This window comes from Lepisosteus oculatus, chromosome 12 (assembly GCF_040954835.1).
Source record: "Lepisosteus oculatus isolate fLepOcu1 chromosome 12, fLepOcu1.hap2, whole genome shotgun sequence".
Taxonomy (NCBI): Eukaryota; Metazoa; Chordata; class Actinopteri; order Semionotiformes; family Lepisosteidae; genus Lepisosteus; species Lepisosteus oculatus.
This window is the reverse complement of record NC_090707.1, coordinates 26,811,326-26,831,120: the sequence shown is the minus strand read 5'-3', so window position 1 is coordinate 26,831,120 and position 19,795 is coordinate 26,811,326. Positions and strand designations below refer to the sequence as shown.

The 19,795-nt window shown below is 37.9% G+C and overlaps 1 protein-coding gene across 1 annotated transcript in view; it reads left to right on the top strand.

The window, feature by feature from the left end:
- The window catches only part of stat4 (signal transducer and activator of transcription 4), a 132,126-nt gene that overhangs the window by 108,020 nt on the left and 4,311 nt on the right, over positions 1-19,795 (top strand). The window contains exons 18-23 of the mRNA XM_015359317.2: positions 1,814-1,866; positions 13,891-13,985; positions 14,808-14,944; positions 16,629-16,820; positions 17,143-17,185; positions 17,278-17,383. Coding sequence (XP_015214803.1) covers positions 1,814-1,866; positions 13,891-13,985; positions 14,808-14,944; positions 16,629-16,820; positions 17,143-17,185; positions 17,278-17,383 — 626 coding nt within the window. The remainder of the gene's footprint in view (positions 1-1,813; positions 1,867-13,890; positions 13,986-14,807; positions 14,945-16,628; positions 16,821-17,142; positions 17,186-17,277; positions 17,384-19,795) is intronic.

The following is a 19,795-nucleotide window of genomic DNA, read 5'->3' as shown; positions in this document are numbered from 1 at the left end:
TTCTGAGAGTTTGGAAATTTTTGAAAAGTCTTAGAGGAGACTGGGTTTTTAAGACTTGTTCGTTTTGAAGCTGGTAAACAACATATTATAGCTACTCAGCTGAGATAGTTATGGAATTGAAGTAGTCAATCAGGAGTTAAAAGGGGGCTAGGCTTTTATTTGGTTTATATGGTTGTGTTCACTTCTGCCTAGGGACAATTTTCCCAAAAGCAAATTAGCCTACCAGTATGTTTTTGAATTGTGGGAAACCAGGGCTAACCCACACAAACACAAAGAGAACATAGAAGCTCAATGAATATAGTGCCTCAAGGCCCCAGTGATGCAATGCAGCAATGCTAACCACTATGCTACTCCTACTTTTAATTTATACATAACTCTGCAATTTGTAAACTATTATTCTGTTATTAAAATGTTATTCTCCTATTAGAATCCCATATAACCTAAGACTTAGTGTAACTGGTTTCTTTGGATAGGTTAAAGCAGATTTGAGAAAATGCATTAGAAAAGTAGACAGCAACAGTATCTTTACATCTCCGTCAGAGAGTGATCTCAACTATACGGGTAGTTCTTGATTTTACATTGTGCACTTTTGGTTTAACATGCCTTAAGAATACAGTACCACTTATATACCACTTGGTATATACCAATTAGGACACATTCTCACTTTAATGTGAGTAAGCGTGGTCAGCAACAGACAACTCAATGAGGTGTTTCAAGACAATGTATATAGGACATACCCAGTTGTGCACAGGGATGAGTGACACAGAGGACACTAGTAATCTATTTTTAGTGTTCTACCAGCCACCTATCATGACCCATTTTAACTTGCTTACAAAATACTGTATAGCATTTATAGCCTAAATATAAACTTCTTAGTCTATGCCTTATGTTGAAAGTAAGGTTTTGTGAAAAAAACATTACTAAAATTCAGTGCAAAGAATTTGAAAATAATACATTGTTTCCATTTAAAAAAAATCAGTGATAATTCAATTCAACTGACAAATTAATTCAATAAGTAAAATTACTAAAATAATTTTAAAATAAATACTGAAAAAATTAAGGTTACCTAAGAGGGGGAAATTAATAACTTCATTAATAATTCATAAGGTTACTTTAAAATAAATGTTATTTAAAGGGCTAGGACCAAAGATAGCTGTAGAGTCCAAATGTCCATTTGGGCATTGGACCCAGAACACATACTCCTATTTTTAATGTATGTGTTTTTGATATATGCAACAATTTCAGAAACACATTTGCCATAAAAAACTACTTGTACAAAGAAGCAGATGATGATATCACAACACTATCATAAAGTTCTTTAATATCCTTTTCTTTTATTTTAAATTAATGCTCATATTTAAATTCTCACATCCGTATGAAAATTCTACAGTTAGAAATGCAAAATGGAACAAATGTAGAAAAGTATTTAAAGGCTGTAGTAGTTCAGTTGGGTAGTTGCTTCAGCATTCGTAGGCTGCAAAGGAACAAGTAATAAGTTCATTCCATGGTGAAAAGAGAAGAGAAGAAAACACGTTTCAGCCGTGGAGCCTTCTTTTTAATTTTTCATGTATGATCAGTTTCTGTTCTTATCAAAGCTAATTGCATTATCTAAAACAACCTTTAAAACCATGGTGTTGAGACTATGACCATGCACAGAATTACAGCGTTAAGTAAGTCTATATACTGTACCATTTTTTATCAGTATTCTCTGAATGTTAGGAGCTTTGTAATGCACCACACTTCCTTGTATGAAATGAACATTTTGCATATTTCTTATTTATTTCTTGTAATCAATCTGTTTTTCTCCTTTTAGGTCAGCAAGCTTCTCACAATGAATGTCATGTTCACTGGTCAAAAGTTTGCAAGGTAGGCTGTTGAAATGCACAAAATTATTTATAGGCATAAGCATGATTAAATGAAAAATATAGTTTTGGTTTGTTTTCTAACATGGACTTATTGATATTGAAAACACAAATATAAACATGTATTTACATGTTTCCTACAGATGCAGCCATCCAAAAGGATTATACCGCGTTAAAACGCGGTGGGCTTGTCGCGGTATAACACGGGTTACCGTATAATCCTGCATAATACCGCATAATACCGCAAGTAAGATAATAGTATTCAGAATTTCCGCCAGGTTGAGCTAATAAAGCTCAACCTCTCATGTACAGCATTTGAGCTGTCGCCATCAAAGTCTTTACCGAAGATATTACTGATAGTATTAATAATGAATGACCTTGGACAAGCTGTAAACTCAAAGTATTACCCTGGTCCACATTCTTTGTAACCGTCTTTGTAAACGAAAATACTTTATTTTTTTATTGACTGTATTTGTAATCAAAAAGACTTTATTTTTTCATTAACAAAAAGTAACACCACAGCATCTCGTTGATCCAATCACGCATTTGTTTCCAATCATACAAAGTAATTCTTGAGAATCTACGATTCACCATGCCTTTCACATGCTCATAAAAGACATTAATTTAGGAACATAAACATATTACTGTATGTAAACTGTACTGTATATGGCTGGTCTTGGTACTGTATTTTAAAGAAAAAATACACACCAGTATTCCATTTCTCCCTAAACATTTTAAGCATCAAAGTCTTACATTTGGTTATTTCGGAAACGTTTTTACATGCTCCTTGCTCCCTCTGACCATGTTACTGTGCTGGACGTTTATACAGTATACAGTACTCTGTGAGAAAAGTGATAATTTTAAGCTTTTCTGCGAATATGCTAGATACCGGAGTAAACAAGCATACTTTTAGAATTTGATTAATAGGGAATAGAATATTGGATCGTGTATGTAAAGAAATTAATAACGATATAATTCTATTCATGTACTGTAACACAAACAGTAGTATATACTGTACACATACAGTGTCTATTGATATGTGTAGGGCTGTTTCACCACTTGTCATGTGGCGATGTGGTTTAAGTGGCTGACTTATACGCAAGCGGACGGCTGTTCAAATCCAGCTAGCGCCACCATTTTTTTTTAACAAACATTTCTTTGAAAAAATAAAATAGCAATATTATGGACAATTAATTGACTTTTTTATATTTCTAAATATCACAACATGTTCGAATCTAAGTCATTTTTTAATAACACCGAATAGTCACAGTCTTTCCCTCTGAATCGCTCCAGTAGCAGGAACATGTATCACGTGGATCCCTTTAGATCTCCCTTCAGATTTAAAAGGTTATTAATAATATCTTTGGTGTCGCATCTTCCCAGTTTAGCTGATCTTTTGCTGCCTACACATGCTTACAGAGCCCCCTGGGTAAACTATCATACTTAACTGAGAAAGCTTTAGAGAACTTAACATTTTTATTATCAACAAATTGTAAATACGATGTTTACATTGGCCTTATTAATTTTTCACTTGAGTGTATGGAGGAGTGTCAGCTGTCAATGAGAGCAGACCCCCCCTCTTAGGCTGGGCAAATGATTTTTTAATTTTTAAAAAAGAAATAAAAAATAGATATAATGATATAAACATTTACTGCAATACAATACTGCTACGTTTCAGCTATGAATCCTGCTTCACGTGTGAGGGTGAAATGCTTGGAGTTTGTAATGTAGGGCGCTCTAGACCAGCCATATACAGTTTACATAATATGTTTATGTTCCAAAATTAATATAGTTTATGACCTTCAGATGCATTATGCTCCTATTCTTTTCATGCTCAGCTACTAAAATTTCCCTTCAGTGGTAAAATTCCATATAAATATTCAATACTAAAATGTGCACAGTACAGACATTAAATGATTAAATCTTTCCATGACCGACAAACGCTCCACAAGTGCCCCTGTCGGTCATTTTGGCCAACCAATCACGTACCGCGGTATGACGCGTTATGATGCTTTATGACGTAGGGAAATGCCTACGGTACGTGTTTGTACCGCCCACTTTGAATGGCTGCATCTGTATGTGTCCTATGTGTTTCCTGTACTGTACACGCATTGGATTAAATTGTAGAATAACCTAGTGCATAAATTACTGGGTCCTGGTGAGCAAAAAAAATCAACAGGTAAAACAGATAATTTTCCACATGATTTGTAAATGTTTTCAGATTACATAATATTTCTCTATCAGTGTCATCAGGAGGTTTTCATAATGTGTGAGACTGAACTGTAGACTCAGTTGTAAAGGAGGTGTCTCCTTTACAGTGCTACCCCTTTTTCTTCTTATATCCTCTTTTCTAAGATTCTTGTTTCCATGTGATCCTTTTATCCTGTCTTCTGTCCTAATCCTTTAAGAACTTAACGATTTAACTGCAGATTGTTTAGCTTTAGATAAAACATTTACAATGTTTGGCCATGTTTGACTGTTTCAAGGCTAAGATATAACCCATTTCCATGAGCATGTGACCTCCCAAGCAAACATATTGGTGAAATCACACAGCTGCTCAGCACCAGACCAACCCCAAAAACCTGTTTGTTGAAAAACATGTTTGATCACTGTGCATAGGCATATCTTGAACCCTGGTCATGGATTTCTGGTATTAGCACTCTATTGTATGAGCTGTAACACAACAGGAAGGTTAAGTTAATTAGCTTTTGTAGTTACTGCATACAAATGCATCCTTACACAAAATTATTATAGTTCTTGCGAGGATATTTATTCTGTGATAAGAATACCTTTGAGTTCTGAGAACATCAGAAAAAGGGGCAAAAAATAAAGTTTTGTAAATTTATTTCAGCTTCCAGCTGTCACTGTTCTAACCTGTAGAATTTCCATTCCATGTTTTTACCTGTTACTTCACCAATTGCTATCGAAGTTTTATGAACTTATGTCTATCATACTTGCAATTTAATAAACATAAAATTACACATTCATTTTATACATCACAGTTATTTATATTACTTTCCATAGGTACCGTACAGTACTTTGTGCTGAAAAATATGATCAGATGTTTAGCAATAAATAAACAAATGGAATGGCTGAAAGCAGTTTTATTGATTATGCTTACATTCTCTTATTACAGCACTGTTTGGGAATAAATTATATTTTAAATACTACCTTGAGTAAATTAAGTCAGCATCTAAGGTATAACTTAGACTTTACCATTTCTTGCTATAATGCATAATGAACAGAATCTAGAACAGAATAAGAACAGCTAATCTGCAGTAATCAATTAAAATCCATAGTTATTTCAGAACAGTTTTTATATTTTCAATATGACTTTTGTCACATTAGTGCCTAAAAATGTCTTAAATGAATAGTGCTACTAAAAACTACTGTACATCCAAGCAAACTCTTGGTAGTCTGTGTGTGACATGCACATATGCACATAATGTATTCATATTTATTTTGAAAATATTCATATATTTCTTCTTACATTTGGTAATGGTACAGATGCAGCCATTCAGAATGCATGTCAAAACTGGTGTCTGCAGTAAGCAAGATGCACTGACCGGAGTATGATTCAGCTTGCAAATTTAGCTTTTTACTACCCAAAGAACATTGATACAGTAGATGGGATTTGTGGTGAAATAGACACGTATCGCTAAGTACCGGTACTATTAATATCTCTCAGTCAAATACTCCATTTTGCAAAAAAAAATATTGATTTGAAACCTTTTGCATCATGTGTTTTGTGTCATCCAATGAATAAAATGATGATATTCAAACTTTTGAAATGCACGCATTGATAGGCCATTTGTTATGATACATCATTCTTCAAAGTCACACTAGTCTATAACATGAACGGCTGTTCTGGTAATCACACCCGTGCTGGCACTACAGGGGGGCATTGGGAGGCAATGCCCCCACCCCCCCAAAAACTGTCAATGCTCTAAGTCAGGGGCATAGGTACGGGTGAGCCTGGCCCACCCAGTCAAAGAGAGATTCCTCTCTGACCCAGTCAATTAAAAGAAAAAAAAAGGTGGTGTAATGATTGTCATAGCGTTTCTAACCAATAAGAAAATGAAACAAATAAAATTGGGAGGTCAATGTGATACAATTGGCTAAGTCGCTGTCAAACTCTTGATGTTGGAGTAAAACAAAAAATCCTGCCAGTTGTGGTAAAAAATCAAGTAAGCTACTTACATACGAGCTTGCCAAAGTCAATCATGGAAAACGAATCTCATTTAAAAGAAGCACGCTTTGACAGGTCCAATTCTGGACAGTTATCATATTCAATGTCAAGCCTGTATTTGCTTTGTGATGTACACCAAACATCACACGCCAACTCAAAATACATCATTAGACTAAATAAGGCCTGTTTTCATGATTACATGTTATTATTTCCGTGCCAGCCATGGCATCCCTGTGTGACTTCTGTAAAGTTTTCTAACTTAATTGTGCTTGCTAGAATTTTGTTGGGACAGTTTGTTGGTTAGCATTGGCATGCCTTTGTTCATTAGTCTGTAGCTAGCTGTTTTTCCATAGATGGTTTTACATAATTTTTTTTCTTCATGTTGCATTTTGCTTTCGGAGTCTATTTCTGTTTGCTTTATGGCACGTATGGGTACGTTTGTTAATTCACCTGCAATGCCTGGTGGTGCACTGGTTCAGTGCACTGGTTCTGGTGTCTGTAAAGCAGAAGTCTCTTTATTTCACATGCATATGTAACCACCGGACTTAAAAATAAGTAGCTAAAGATGGTCTTTTATACCGAGCAACAAAGTTACTACGACACATTCTAAACAAATGATAAGACAGCAACACATGCCAATATTGTTATTAATTATAACTTAGTTGCAGACTAGACAACAGTTAGTTCTTTTCATGTTCTGGTTGACAGATAGCTTATCAAATACATGCCCTTTATCTTACTGACCAAGGACAGGCAGCATCTTTATGTATTTGGGCGCAAAGCCAACTTCAAGCCACTAAACTGCATAGTTTGCAAAAATGCAAAAACAAAAAATGATATTATTATCTCACTTCCCAGGTGTCTCCCTTATCTCTTCAGATTCAGTTTATGCAGTGTACCAAGCTGCTTGCCGATTCCTCATGTCCCTAATGTCAGAAATGGACTGTTCAATGACTGCTGTCAGAACACCACAAAATCATTTAAACAATGCCTGAAGTAGACAAGTAATAGGTTTATTCCATGCTGAAAAAAAGAAGAAAGAGAACACAACGTTTTGGCCGTGGAGCCTTCTTCAGGTGTGAGAGAGACAAGGCAGTAGGCAAAGGTAATGTAGTGGGAGAACAAAGGCTGGGAGGGAGGGGGGGTTAGAGGCGGGAGCAGGGGACAGAAAGAGAGGCCAATCAAGAGGTGTGAAGTCAGGATAGGTGTAGAAAGGTGTGAAATGAAACTTCCAATGAATGGAGAAAATTTAGTAGAATAGTAGTCTGTCATTAAGAGAAGGGGGAAGGTGTGATCCTAGCTGCAGGATAAGTTTGGTTTCAGTAGTCTTTCTGATGTATGAGTTCGGAAAACCATCTTTGAGAACACAGACAGAGAGATTAGAGTGGTCGTGGTCACGTGAGAAACAATGGGCTTGGAGAGATCTTTAATCTTCACAGCCCTGATGTGTTCTCTGAAGCAGTCTCCAAGTCTTCTTCCTGTTTCTCCAATGTATAGAGAAACTGGGCATTTACTGCAAGAGATACAGTAAATAAGGTTGCTGGAGGTACAAGATGCCATCTGGGTGATCTGGAATTGTCCTGAGGGGCCTTGAATGAGTGTGGTGGTGGCTGTGTACTTGCAGGTGATACAGCGAGCTCTGTTGCAAGGGAAAGTGCCTGGTGTGGATGGTTGTTGAGGGTGGTCAAGGGAGCTGTGAACAAGGAGGTTACGCAGATTAGGTGTTCAGCGATATGAGATGATAGGGCGATCAGAAAAGAGGGCCCCAATGGAGGGATCATCCTTTTTGGGGAGGAGGTAAAATTGAGATACCTGTGGATGTTCCATGATGAGCTGGTTTGCCTCCTGGGGGAGCTCATTACTGCTGATAAGAAGAGAAATGGTGGATACCACTTCCTTTTGGTAGTCAGTGGTAGGGTCCTGTTGGAGAGGGAGGTAGGCAGAAGTGTCATTTAGTTGTCTAGATGCTTCAAAGATATATAGATCCTTACGCCACACCACAACAGCACCTCCTTTGTCCGCTTGTTTGATGACGATATCATCCCTGTTGCGGAGAGACCGGAGCGCCTGATTTTCTCCTTGGGTGAGGTTAGACCTATGTTTACTGGGTATAGAGAGTGCCTTGGGAGCTTGATTATTGCATTGGTTTATGAAATAATCAACTGGTGGAAAACGGCCAGAGGAGGGAGCCCAACAGCTCTGTTTGGGATTAATGTTGTTAATGACATCAATAACCGGGTTGTTATCAGCTGCCTGTGAAGAGGAATTGTCGGCAAAATGTGCTCTGAGACGGATCCTGCGGTAAAAGCGGTTAAGGTCGACATTGGTCTGGGGGATGTCCAGCTTCCTGGGAACTGGTACAAAACTGAGCCCTTTGCTGAGGAGGGATCGCTCATCCTGTGAAAGGGAAAGGTCAGAAGGTATGGTGACAACAAAGTTAGGGTTGGTGAGGGTGTTCGAGGTGTTGATGGTTTTCTTCTGTAGAAGATGACTGAGTTTATGTCCTTCTCTGTAGTGAGAAACTGGTACAGTTTAGAGATGAGAGATCTAATGAGGTTAGTTATGAAGGGAAGATGATGTGGAGCTGTCAGCCGTAGAAATTCCTTAGCCTCTTTGATGTTGTTGTCGGAAAGGATAATCTGTTTTTTGAGGGAGAAAATGGTAGAGAGCATTAGTTTCCTAGAAAATTGTTTTAGAAGTCTCTGAGTGTTACTCTGGGTGGTATCAGAGTCAAAAGAAAAGGTATTAAATTTAAGGCGAAATCCTTTAGGGATGATATTATGTCGATGACATCTGTAAAGGAATAGAAGGTGGTTAGAAAGCCTGGTCTTGGAACAGATAGCTGTGAAGAGACGGAATGCTGGTTTAGTGAGAGAAGCGGGCAAGTGGCCCAGGGAGGAAGAGAAGGTATGACGAAGAGATCTAGAAAAAGATTTGGAGGAAGGCATAGTGGGTCGCAGCAGCTGTAGGCGGTAGTAGTTCAGGTGGGTAGCTGCGTCAGCATGCGTAGGCTGCAAAGGAACAAGTAATAGGTTTATTCCATGCTAAAAAAAGCATTTTTCAGCATGGAATAAACCTTTTACTTGTTCCTTTGCAGCCTACGCATGCTGATGCAGCTACCCACCTGAACTGCTAATGCCTGAAGTAGCCTATTAATTGTGACTGCACTAGCATATGATGTGCTGCTGTGCCCATTTGAGAGTGCATGCTTCCCAATTGTGCCAAATGCTTCTGTACATGTGTATATAGGGCCAAGGAGGCTTTTCGCAAACGTAAGAATAAATAATTCTTTAGTTTTGATTCTAACTTGTCTGTTTTTGTACAACGTGTTGAACAAAATTTGAACTTTAAATGTAATGATATGTAGGGCACAGTTGTGTTTGCTGGTTGGGAGTGATGTGTGTTGAGGGGGGAGGGGCTCCTTGAAATTCTGTAGCCCTGGGGCCTTTCACTAAATGGTGTCCCAAGTGCTCTTTTTTCTCATTTTCAATTCGATTAAATTCAATTCATTTTATATAGCGCCTTTAACAACAAGGTTGCCCCAAGGCGCTTAACAATGCAAGTGATCCATGTTGTAAATACAGAACAGAAAAGACCAGAAGACAAGGGAGGAGAGGAACCAAAAACTCCTTAGTAAGGAGAAAGCAAACCTCTAGGGGTCCAAGATCAACTGGCTGTCCAACCCTTTTGGGCATGCTAACATTATACAATTAAAAAAAGAAAGAAATGAATGAGGGTATTAATCCATCCATCATGTCTTCTGTATGTCAGTACTCTATGCAGATCTCTGTAGACCAGCAAAATCCTCCTAAACGATACCAATATACACGATGCCCCTCTTGGATCCATGGCAGTGGTGCAGCATCCAACTCAGATGGTACTCACCCCGGGCAATATCCGGACATGTGGGGAGGAGAATAGGATAGTTTACCTGAATTACCTCCAAGATAACTAGCCAAGGATGTGCCTCTGGTAAAAGAACATTTAAAGAAGGCTCAGGAAGGCCAAAGATTGCACTACATAATGCTGCTTCTTCCTGTTCCCAAATGTAAAATATATACTCATTGACAAGGACCTTATGAGGTGATTGAGCAAACAGGCCCTTTTAATTATAAAATCTTCCAGCCAGATAAGAAGAAAAAGGAACTAATTTGTCATGTAAATTTGATGAAGGCCTAGAGGGAGATAAAAATGAAGCCTCTTCCCTTGTTAATGTATGCACCGGGGTGCAAGGATCTGCAGCAATATCACTTGACCTAATGGAGAAACAGAGAGAGCAGTCATTAAAAAGTGGCATTAAAAAGCCAATAATCAACAAAGATTTCATATTAGTGATATTATGAAACCAAACCAAAAATGGGTTTTCATCTACCTTGAATCCCCCTCCTTCCTCACATTCTCCCCTGCAGAATGAAAAATCACCAAAGTGTAGAAAAATAGGGAAATGGGGATGTGGGAAAAGAGTGATTTGATATAATGAGAAATTCAGTGAGACAGGTCATACTGTAATACATTGTTATGCTTAGCAAGACCATCATGTTCTTAAGTGTGAATATACTTTTGCAGATTTAATATAGTATATATATTATTTTTTTAGATTTTATTATTAGAGAAAGAGTCTTTATTATCCCTAAGGGGCAATTTGTTAAAGTAACACTTGCGCATTGGTTGAAAATCGAATCCTACGTGGCAGGAAAAAGTCCTACTGCTGAACAGCCAACGCATAACTCGGATTGGACAAGATACAATTGTTAAAAACAATGCCTTCCAAAAGTATTCAGACCCTTTAAAAGTTTTTAAAAGTACAAATGACACATATACATCTTCCTTAAACAGACTGGGTTTTTTCCAGTAAATCCAGTAAATGTGACTTCAATGGTGTCAATGCTATGGTAAGGCAATTATATCCTTAAAATATCAGAATCGGTATCATTTGTAATCCAGCAACATTTGACAACTTTTATAGGGTTTGCAATACACTATGTATAAATGTATATGAACAATATATGTATATTATAATATATATTAAAATTACTGATGTTATAATTACTTGCAAAGGAAATGAAATGCATAAGAAAACTTTACTAAATGACAGTAAGAAACAAACTAAAAAACAGTATATTGTAAATAATGTGTATACATAAGAATAAGAAAACAGTTATTGATACTTTGTATCCTATATGTAATTTAAAAAACAATTAAAAATCTGTCTTACTTTACAGAATGATTAGCTCATGAAAGCACTTATGGGTTAAAACATTTAATTTTTTTTTAAAGATTTGTTTGAAAATCATTCAAATGAGTGGTACCTTAAAGATTTACTTCACCGCCTGACAATTTTACAGAGAAGTCCAGTCTTGCATCAGATTATTTGAAAAAAAAGTTGTGCAATTTGTCATGATAAAGCACTTGTTGCATTATTTTAAGTTCAAGTTCAAGTTTATTGTCATTATTCTCATATACAGGTATATGGTATAACAAAATGCTGTTAAGATAGCTCTCAGACGATACGTAGTACATAAAAAAACAACAACAATACAATTGTATAATAAAAGAAAGACAGAGACAACAAGCAGTATGCAAAAACAACAACAGGCAGTGTGCAAAAACAATAACAGGCAATGTGCAAAACAACAAAAAGGTAACGGGTAATGTGCAAAAACAACATCTGATGTGCAAAAACATGCATCAACAGAATGAAATAGAAGGATAGAAATTATGGGGAGTGAGCTTTTTGACATGTAAGGTAGAGGTAGATTTCAATGTGTGAGTTTTTGGTTACAAAGAAGAAAGAAGGCACTGTGAGGTTCACATCGTAGGTGAGAGGTGAGGTGAGAGTGAGAGAGGCTGGGAGTTTAATAGTCTGATAGTGCGGGGGTAAAAACTGTCTCTGTGTCTGGTAGTCCGGGCCCAAATGCTCCGGTACCGTTTTCCAGATGGTAGAGGGTCATACAGTCTGTAGCTGGGATGTGAGGGGTCTTTGATGATGCTTAGAGCTTTCCTCAAGCACCGTCTGTCATAAATGTCCTGTATAGATGGGAGGGCAACCACAGTGATGGACTGGGCAGTTTTCACCACCCGCTGTAGGGCTTTGCGGTCAGCAATACTGCAGTTGCCATACCACAACCTGTCAGTGTGCTTTCTGTAGTACATCTGTAAAAGTTAGTGAGGATCTGGGGACATATCTTAGCCTTCTTCAACCGTCTTAGGAAGTACAGGCGCTGTCAGACAGGTGGCGTTGAGAGACCATGTGAGGTCCTCAGTGATATGGACACCAAGGAATTTAAAGTTACTGACCCTTTCCACTTCAGTCCCATTGATGTGGATAGGGGCATGTCCGTTTTGCAGTTTCCTGAGATCAACGATCAGCTCCTAGGTTTTGCTGACGTTGAGGGTGAGGTTGTTGTCTTCACACAACATTGTAAGGAGATTGACCTCCTCCCTGTAGGCACTCTCATCATTGTCTGTGATCAGACCTACAACTGTGGTGTCATCGGCGAACTTGATGATGGGGTTGGTGTTGTGTTTGGCCTTACAGTCGTGGGTGTAGAGGGAGTAGAGTAATGGCCTAAGCACACACCCCTGGGGAACCCCAGAGTTAGTGTGCCGGAGGTATGGTTTCCAAGCCTGACAGCCTGAGGTCTGCCTGTCAGAAAGTCCCAAATCCAGTTGCAGAGGGTGGTGTTGAGACTGGAATGATAGTGTTAAAAGCTGAGCTGAAGTCGATGAATAGTAGTCTTAAGTATGTGTTCTTTTTATCCAGATGAGATAGGGCAGTTTATGGCAATGGAGATCGTGTCATCTGTAGATCTGTTGGGCCGGTAGGCAAATTGGTACGGGTCCAGTGTGTTTGGTATGGTGTCCTTAATGTGCTTCATGACCAGCCTCTCGAAGCACTTCATGATGACAGGTGTTAGTGCCACAGGTCGGTAGTCATTAAGACATGTCACTGTTGTTTTCTTCGGTATTGGGATGATGGTGGTTGTCTTGAAGCAGGTGGGGACTACGGCTTGGGCCAGAGACATGTTGAAAATGTCTGTGAATAAACCTGCCAGTTGATTGGCGCAGGCTCTGAGGATGCGGCTGGGTATGCCGTCAGGTCCTGCAGGCTTGCATGTGTTCCCTTTTTGCAGAGATCTCCTCACCTCATCTGCAGACAGGGAGAGCAGCTGGTCAGCTGCGGAGGGTGCAGCTCTCATGGCTGGTTCTGTGTTGCTGGCTTCAAACTGAGCATAGAAGGTGTTGAGCTCGTTAGGCAGGGAGGCATCATGGGCAGGTGCACAGATGTTCTTCCTCTTGTAGTCTGTGAGGGCCTGTATACCTTGCCACATGCGCCTTGGGTCATTAGTGGTGAAGTGTTCCTCTAATTCCTGTTTGAGTGTGTTTTTTGCATGTTTAATACCATTGTTTAGATTGATCCTGGCTGACCTTAGTTCTGATTTATTGCCCAATTTGAATGCTGTGGTTTCTGGTTAGGAAAAGCTTTTATTTCTTTTGTGATTGTGACATCGTCAGCACATTTCCTGATGTAGCTAGTGACTGACGATGCGTGTTCCTGTATGTCGGTGTATGATCCCTGTGTGGCAGCCTCTTTAAACACACTCCAGTCAGTTTAAATGGCTGCATCTGTATATTTCACTGCTAGATAATAATAACAAATATAATGTGTAATTTTTCATTTGGACTTTATTCCTGTTTTTTGTTTCATAGGATTTTTTAGGTGTTTTTGACTTGAATTTAAACAATATTGTTTTAAATATTAAACTGCTATAACTATTGCTCAAAAGTTTTTTTTTTCTTTTTGTGTAGTATGGTTTAAATATCTTGTTTTGCATGCAGGAGAATATTCCTGGAAAGCCTTTCAGCTTCTGGCTCTGGTTAGACTCTATACTGGAACTCATTAAGAAGCATCTCTTGCCTGTTTGGATAGATGGGTAAGTATTGGGGATGGGTTAGCAAAGTACAAAATTCAACAGCAATATAAAGGTTTAATTGGGGTGTTTTACATAACTTTCTATTTTGCCCATTACTCTTCTGTAGAATATTTTAAAAAGTGGAAAAACATTGATTAGCTATTAAGAGGTTAAATATTTGGATGTATATTTTTCCATTTAAAATTGTGAATTTAATTGTGAATTGTGAAATTAAAATTATTAAATGAACATAGATGTCTGGCTCACAAATTTGACAGAGTTGCTGTTTTAGTGATAAAAGTTAAAACTAGCTTTTATAAAAAGGACATTTCCACATGCAGACAGCTTTAACAGTACAGTACCCACATCCCACCACCAAAGGGGACCCAAACAGATAGTACATACCTCATCCACTCTGGGGAGGTGTAGATTAATCAGACCTCTTTAACCCTTCACCATGCCTCCCCTTCAGCCTACTTAAACCATGCTCCCTGTTTCAACCTTGCTCAGTATTAGGTTTACAAACCTGAGAGGTACACATCCTGTTTCCCTAAGATATTCTCTGCTTCCCTTTTTGGCCTTTGGACTTTTTGCCTTGACCACAAATTCTGGATTCTCCTTTGGATAATTATTACTTCAAAATCTTTTGTCTTTTTGACTGTTTGTTTGGACTACAGCCTTGGATTTCCCAGATTTCCTTGTAACCACATAGGCTTAATCACTTACCATCAGCTACTTGTAGCATAACAACGACAGCAAATATAAAAATGCATGGGAAATCGTAGTCATGGTAATCAAAAAAGTATATATAGACTTGACTGCAAATCTTATCTTTTGATTTAGGTATATCATGGGGTTCGTCAGCAAGGAGACAGAGCGTGCTTTACTGAAGGAAAAGGAGCCAGGAACATTTCTCTTAAGATTCAGTGAGAGCCACTTAGGTGGAATCACTTTCACATGGGTTGATCAGTCTGAGAACGGTAAGCATGGATTGCCAATAGTGGAATAACTAAATTTAACATTTTTCATCTGATCTGTTTATTACTTAAAGGTAAATATTTTTTATTGCTTAAAGGCTCAGTCTAAAAGGCAGTGTTTTGCAGTGCTTTTCATCTGTAAGTTAATGTTAGATCACGCATCTTCAACTGTGCTCCTGATGAGACCCTATCTATCAGGTTTTAAATGTTCACCTTTAAAGAGATGTCATGCCACCTAGCAATGAAAGTTTCTTCTCTGTATATTTTCTTTGGTGGTTTTTGGGCATCTTCTTCAGACTGAATGTCCTGAATAACCCTATTTGTCTCCAAGTCCAAGTCCATTTTGGGTAGAGGAGGGTGGAAAACAATGCTAGGGATTTCCTACTCCTCTGCTCTCAGTCTCTGGTGTCTGAGTCCTCTCCTGGGTCTAACCAATGCAATCTTTGTCTTTTCCATTGTTCTGTCTGTGTTTATTTGTAGTCTCCCTCAACCAGGACCCCTCATGGGGGTGGAAGTGTCTCTTTGATGTCTTGGGTGTGGGCAGAGCTAATTGTGTGGAAATGGTTGTCTGAGCAAGGACTTTTGATCAATGCGAAGCTTAAAAACAAGGAAATAAAAATGCACTACCCTTACTGAGCCATTGTGCATTCTTTCCACTTTAAATCGATACAGTCTTTGTCACCCTTTTTTTTCCACTCAGTGACAATTTCTGAAGAAAAATTAAACAGAACAGACATCTGATTTGATTACAGGAAGGACTGACTTATGTTTTTAGTTAGCTGACCTAACAGACAGTATCAGTATCTGTTCTACAAACCACAAAAGGGCACATTTAAGTGAACATTTAGAGACAAGTATTGTTTACCTGCTATTGTGAAAAAGTGAGTGTAACAATAGCTTTAAATTGACAATTTTGAAATACCTAGAATAATTTGTCTGTAAAGGAACAAGTTATAGATTTATTACACCTGAAGAAGGCTCCACAGCCGAAACATTGTGTTTTCATTCTTCTCTTTTCAGCATGGAATAAACCTATTATTTGTTCCTTTGCAGCCTACGCATGCTGACGCAACTACCCACCTGAATAATTTATCTGTGATGAGCTTAATAGGCAGTGTTTTTTTTTTAAATTAAGTAGAGATCATTGGAAGAATAAAACTGAAGACCCCTGATTCCTTAATGACCAAAGTTCCTTTATTGAACAGATTATTTTCTTAAATTAATCAGTAAATTACACATTTTCTAATTAAAAAGGTGATTGATATAGAGTGACCTAAAAACTGGACTGGTCTGAGCAGAAGCATGGTTTGGCATACCTGTTAGATAATCGAGAATATGCAGTACTGAAAATGCTCTAATCAAGTATTCCCATTACTACAAAAGCAGACAATAGCTAAAATATGGACACATATTTCTTCTATAAGTAAACAAATTTAATGGCATTTTTAAATAATCTGTTTTTGTATTGTTTCAATTGGTCACACATGCATATAGTATCTCTGAAGCAAACCCTTTTTGCTTTGTTTCCTTTTGTTAAGCTTGTCTGTAACTTTTATCTTCAGTTTTGTTTTATACAGAGAAACTTCTCATAGAGCTGCCTCCACCCTTGTTTAGCTTCTGAGAACCAGCAGATATTTTTTATGTGTAAATTACAGTGTAGTGATAACAATGCATTTTTATATTGTAGGAGAAGTGAAGTTCCATTCTGTGGAGCCGTACACCAAAAGCCGCCTCAGTGCACTTCCTTTTGCAGATATTATTAGAGACTATAAAGTTATAGTGGATGGGCTCGTCCCAGAAAACCCACTTAAATTCCTTTATCCAGGCATTCCTAAAGATGAAGCATTTGGAAAACATTACAACAGTCAACAAAGCAAAGGTAGGTAATTACATTTATTGTACTTTTATATTAAGCACAAATGGTGGTAGCAAGAAATTTTATATATAATTTTCTTTACGCATTTATTAACACAATCTTAAAAATGTGACTGTATAAAATGATAACATTAGAACATTGAGAACAAAAATCAAGGTGTTTAAGTAATATGTTTCCAAAATCTGACTCTTCTGGTCACAGAAAAACTATTTTAACAGAACAATAGTCATTTTTTGGTATTAAAGAAGTGTTCGTTAATAGCTATTAGCATTATGATATCAGGCTGTTCCAAGAATCAGATGACTTTTTGTGTCTTTTCTTACAGCATCCCAGTATATTACTTCACATTTGATTCCAGTCTCCCAGTTGTGAGTGGATTTTAAAATTCAGACTTTTCCGTTGTTTTGCTGTATATTGTCTAAAAAGCATTTAAATAATGCTGGTCATGTTTTTATTTCAGTACAAATACTGCCTCTGCTCCATCCTCGTCTCTAGAGTTACCCATGTCACCTGGAATGTTTGATATACTGAACCAACAACTTAGCCCTTTGGAAATTGAGACTGCTGTAAGTTTTCTTATGTTTCTAAATCAAGCAATAACAGTCCTATATTTATTTAAAACTTGGAAAGAGATTGGTGAAGGTAACCAAAACAACTACATGTAAATTGGAAACAACAATGTAAATTCACTTAATAGGGTGTGTCCAGTGTGTATGTGCATCCAGTACAGCCTGTATACACCACGTCTAATAGCATGTAGAATTCAGAAGGAGGAGTGCAGCACTATTTTACCACTACAAAGTCAATCAACAGATGCCTGAATGATGGTGGTGGAAAATTGTCTCAGTCATTGTTCCAGAATATCCAATTGTAAAACACTAGGATTGGATAAGCCGTAATGGGATCTTTCATATACACTGCCAGTGTACTTTACAATACCTCAAAAAGTATTCACTTCCTGAACATTCCAAATATTTTCGTGTTACAATCAGAATTTTTAATGCATTGAAATTATTTTTCCCCTTTGTTCACACAACATTTAAAACAATTTAAAACAGCAAAAAATATTTTTATTGCATAAAAACATTAAGCAGCATGGTGGTGAAGTGGCTAGCATTGCTGCCTCGCAGAGCTGGAGCCCAGGTTCCAATTCTGGACCTGGGGTGCTACCTGTATGGAGTTTGTATGTTCTCCCGATGTTTGTGTGTGTTTCTTCCCAAAGTCTATAACTATCCTGGTAGGTAAATTTGCTTAGGGAAAATTGGCCTTAGGTGTAAGTTTATGTGTGTCTACCCTGCGATGGACTGGTGTTCCGTCCAGGGTATACCCATTGTTTGCTAGGATTGTCTCCAGCTCTCCCTCGACCCTGAATTGGAAGAAGTTAGAAAATGGCTGGATGGAGCAAAAATGTATGAAAAGTTAAAAATAGAAATATCTTATTTACTGTAATACCCAAGCCCCAAAGTCAATACTTTGTGTAAACACCATTTACGATGAAAATCTGGGGATTTTCACTTATTCTTCCCTGCAGATTTTCCCCAGCTCTGTCAAGCCGGGTGAGGAGTGTCGGTGAACCACAATCTTTTAATCTAGCTGATTCCATATTCTTTGCCTTTCCTAATGATGGATCTGGCTGTACTGGGAATTTTCAACACCTTACATTGTACTCCTCCTCAGAACTGTGCTTCCTCAGAATTCTATCATGGAGTTGTACTTCATGGCAGAGTTTCTGCTTTGACATGCACTGTGAACTGATATACCTTATATAGATGGATTTCATTTGAAATCATGTCAAACAACTTACCGGAGGTGGACTGGTGAAGCCCAGGTATATCTAACTTCCTTGCATTATAGCATGGGGGTGAATACTGACATTATAGTGACATTATAGTGTTTTGTTTTAAATTATATGTAAAAACTTTCAGAAGTTTCATTCCACTTTGACATTATAGTGTAATTTGTGTATATCAGTAACAAAATATTCCACATAAATTTATGTCTATTTGATTTTGCAGCATAACAAATTATGAAAAAATAAAAAGAGATGATTCTTTCTGAAGACCAGGAAAACAAAATGCAACAGAAAAGAAAAAACAGGTGCTCCTTTGTGTATAGTATAGTAAAACAAAAGCCCTAACCCATCAGCAAAACCCTTTCAATAACTGGGTCAGTTCAAGGGCACCTTGGCCTGAAGGCTATTCTGGAAAGCATTGGTCACAAAGTGGGATATAACCTGAGCAGGACACCAGACAGGTCACAGACAGACATAAACATACACACACTCACACCATTTTATACATAAGCCTTTTAACCCACCAGCATGTCTTTGGACTGTGGGAGGAACCCAGAGCACCCAGAAGAAACCCATGCAAACATACAATACCATGCAAAATCCACACAGATAGCACTCTAGGTATTGAACCCAGGGCCTTGGCGCTGCAAGAGAAGCAATGCTAAGCACTGTTCCACTGTGCCACCCGAATCCTGTGGGTGGCTTTGAGAGACAGTCATCTTCGCATTTTACACTTCTTCTATTATGACACAGTTCTCTAAAAAATCAGCATGGCTTTTTTTCCAGAGAGGTTTTTAGTACTGCTCACACTATGCCTTTATTGTTCTTTGAGACTCCCCTGCCTCATTTATCATTTAGGTTTAATGTCTCTGTGATAGTCTAACTGAGAATATCTTAAAACGTGAATTTGTTATGAGTTTCTCTGCTCTGTGTGAGTATCTGGGGGAATAACATCTGAAATGTTTCCATTTAGTGCACTCCTGAAGCAGTTGATTCATCTCAGCATTCTTTAAATTATCCTTCTTATTATTTGTAGTCTTGCTGTAGGCCCAATCAAAGGCCTGGGAATTCCTCCACTCGGTTGACCCTACTTGGTTTGTTCTTCCCTTCTTTTCCTTTATCTTCCCATAATGGCACACTAGGACCTCTGGCATCACCATCTTGAGGTCCACACACTTAAACTTAC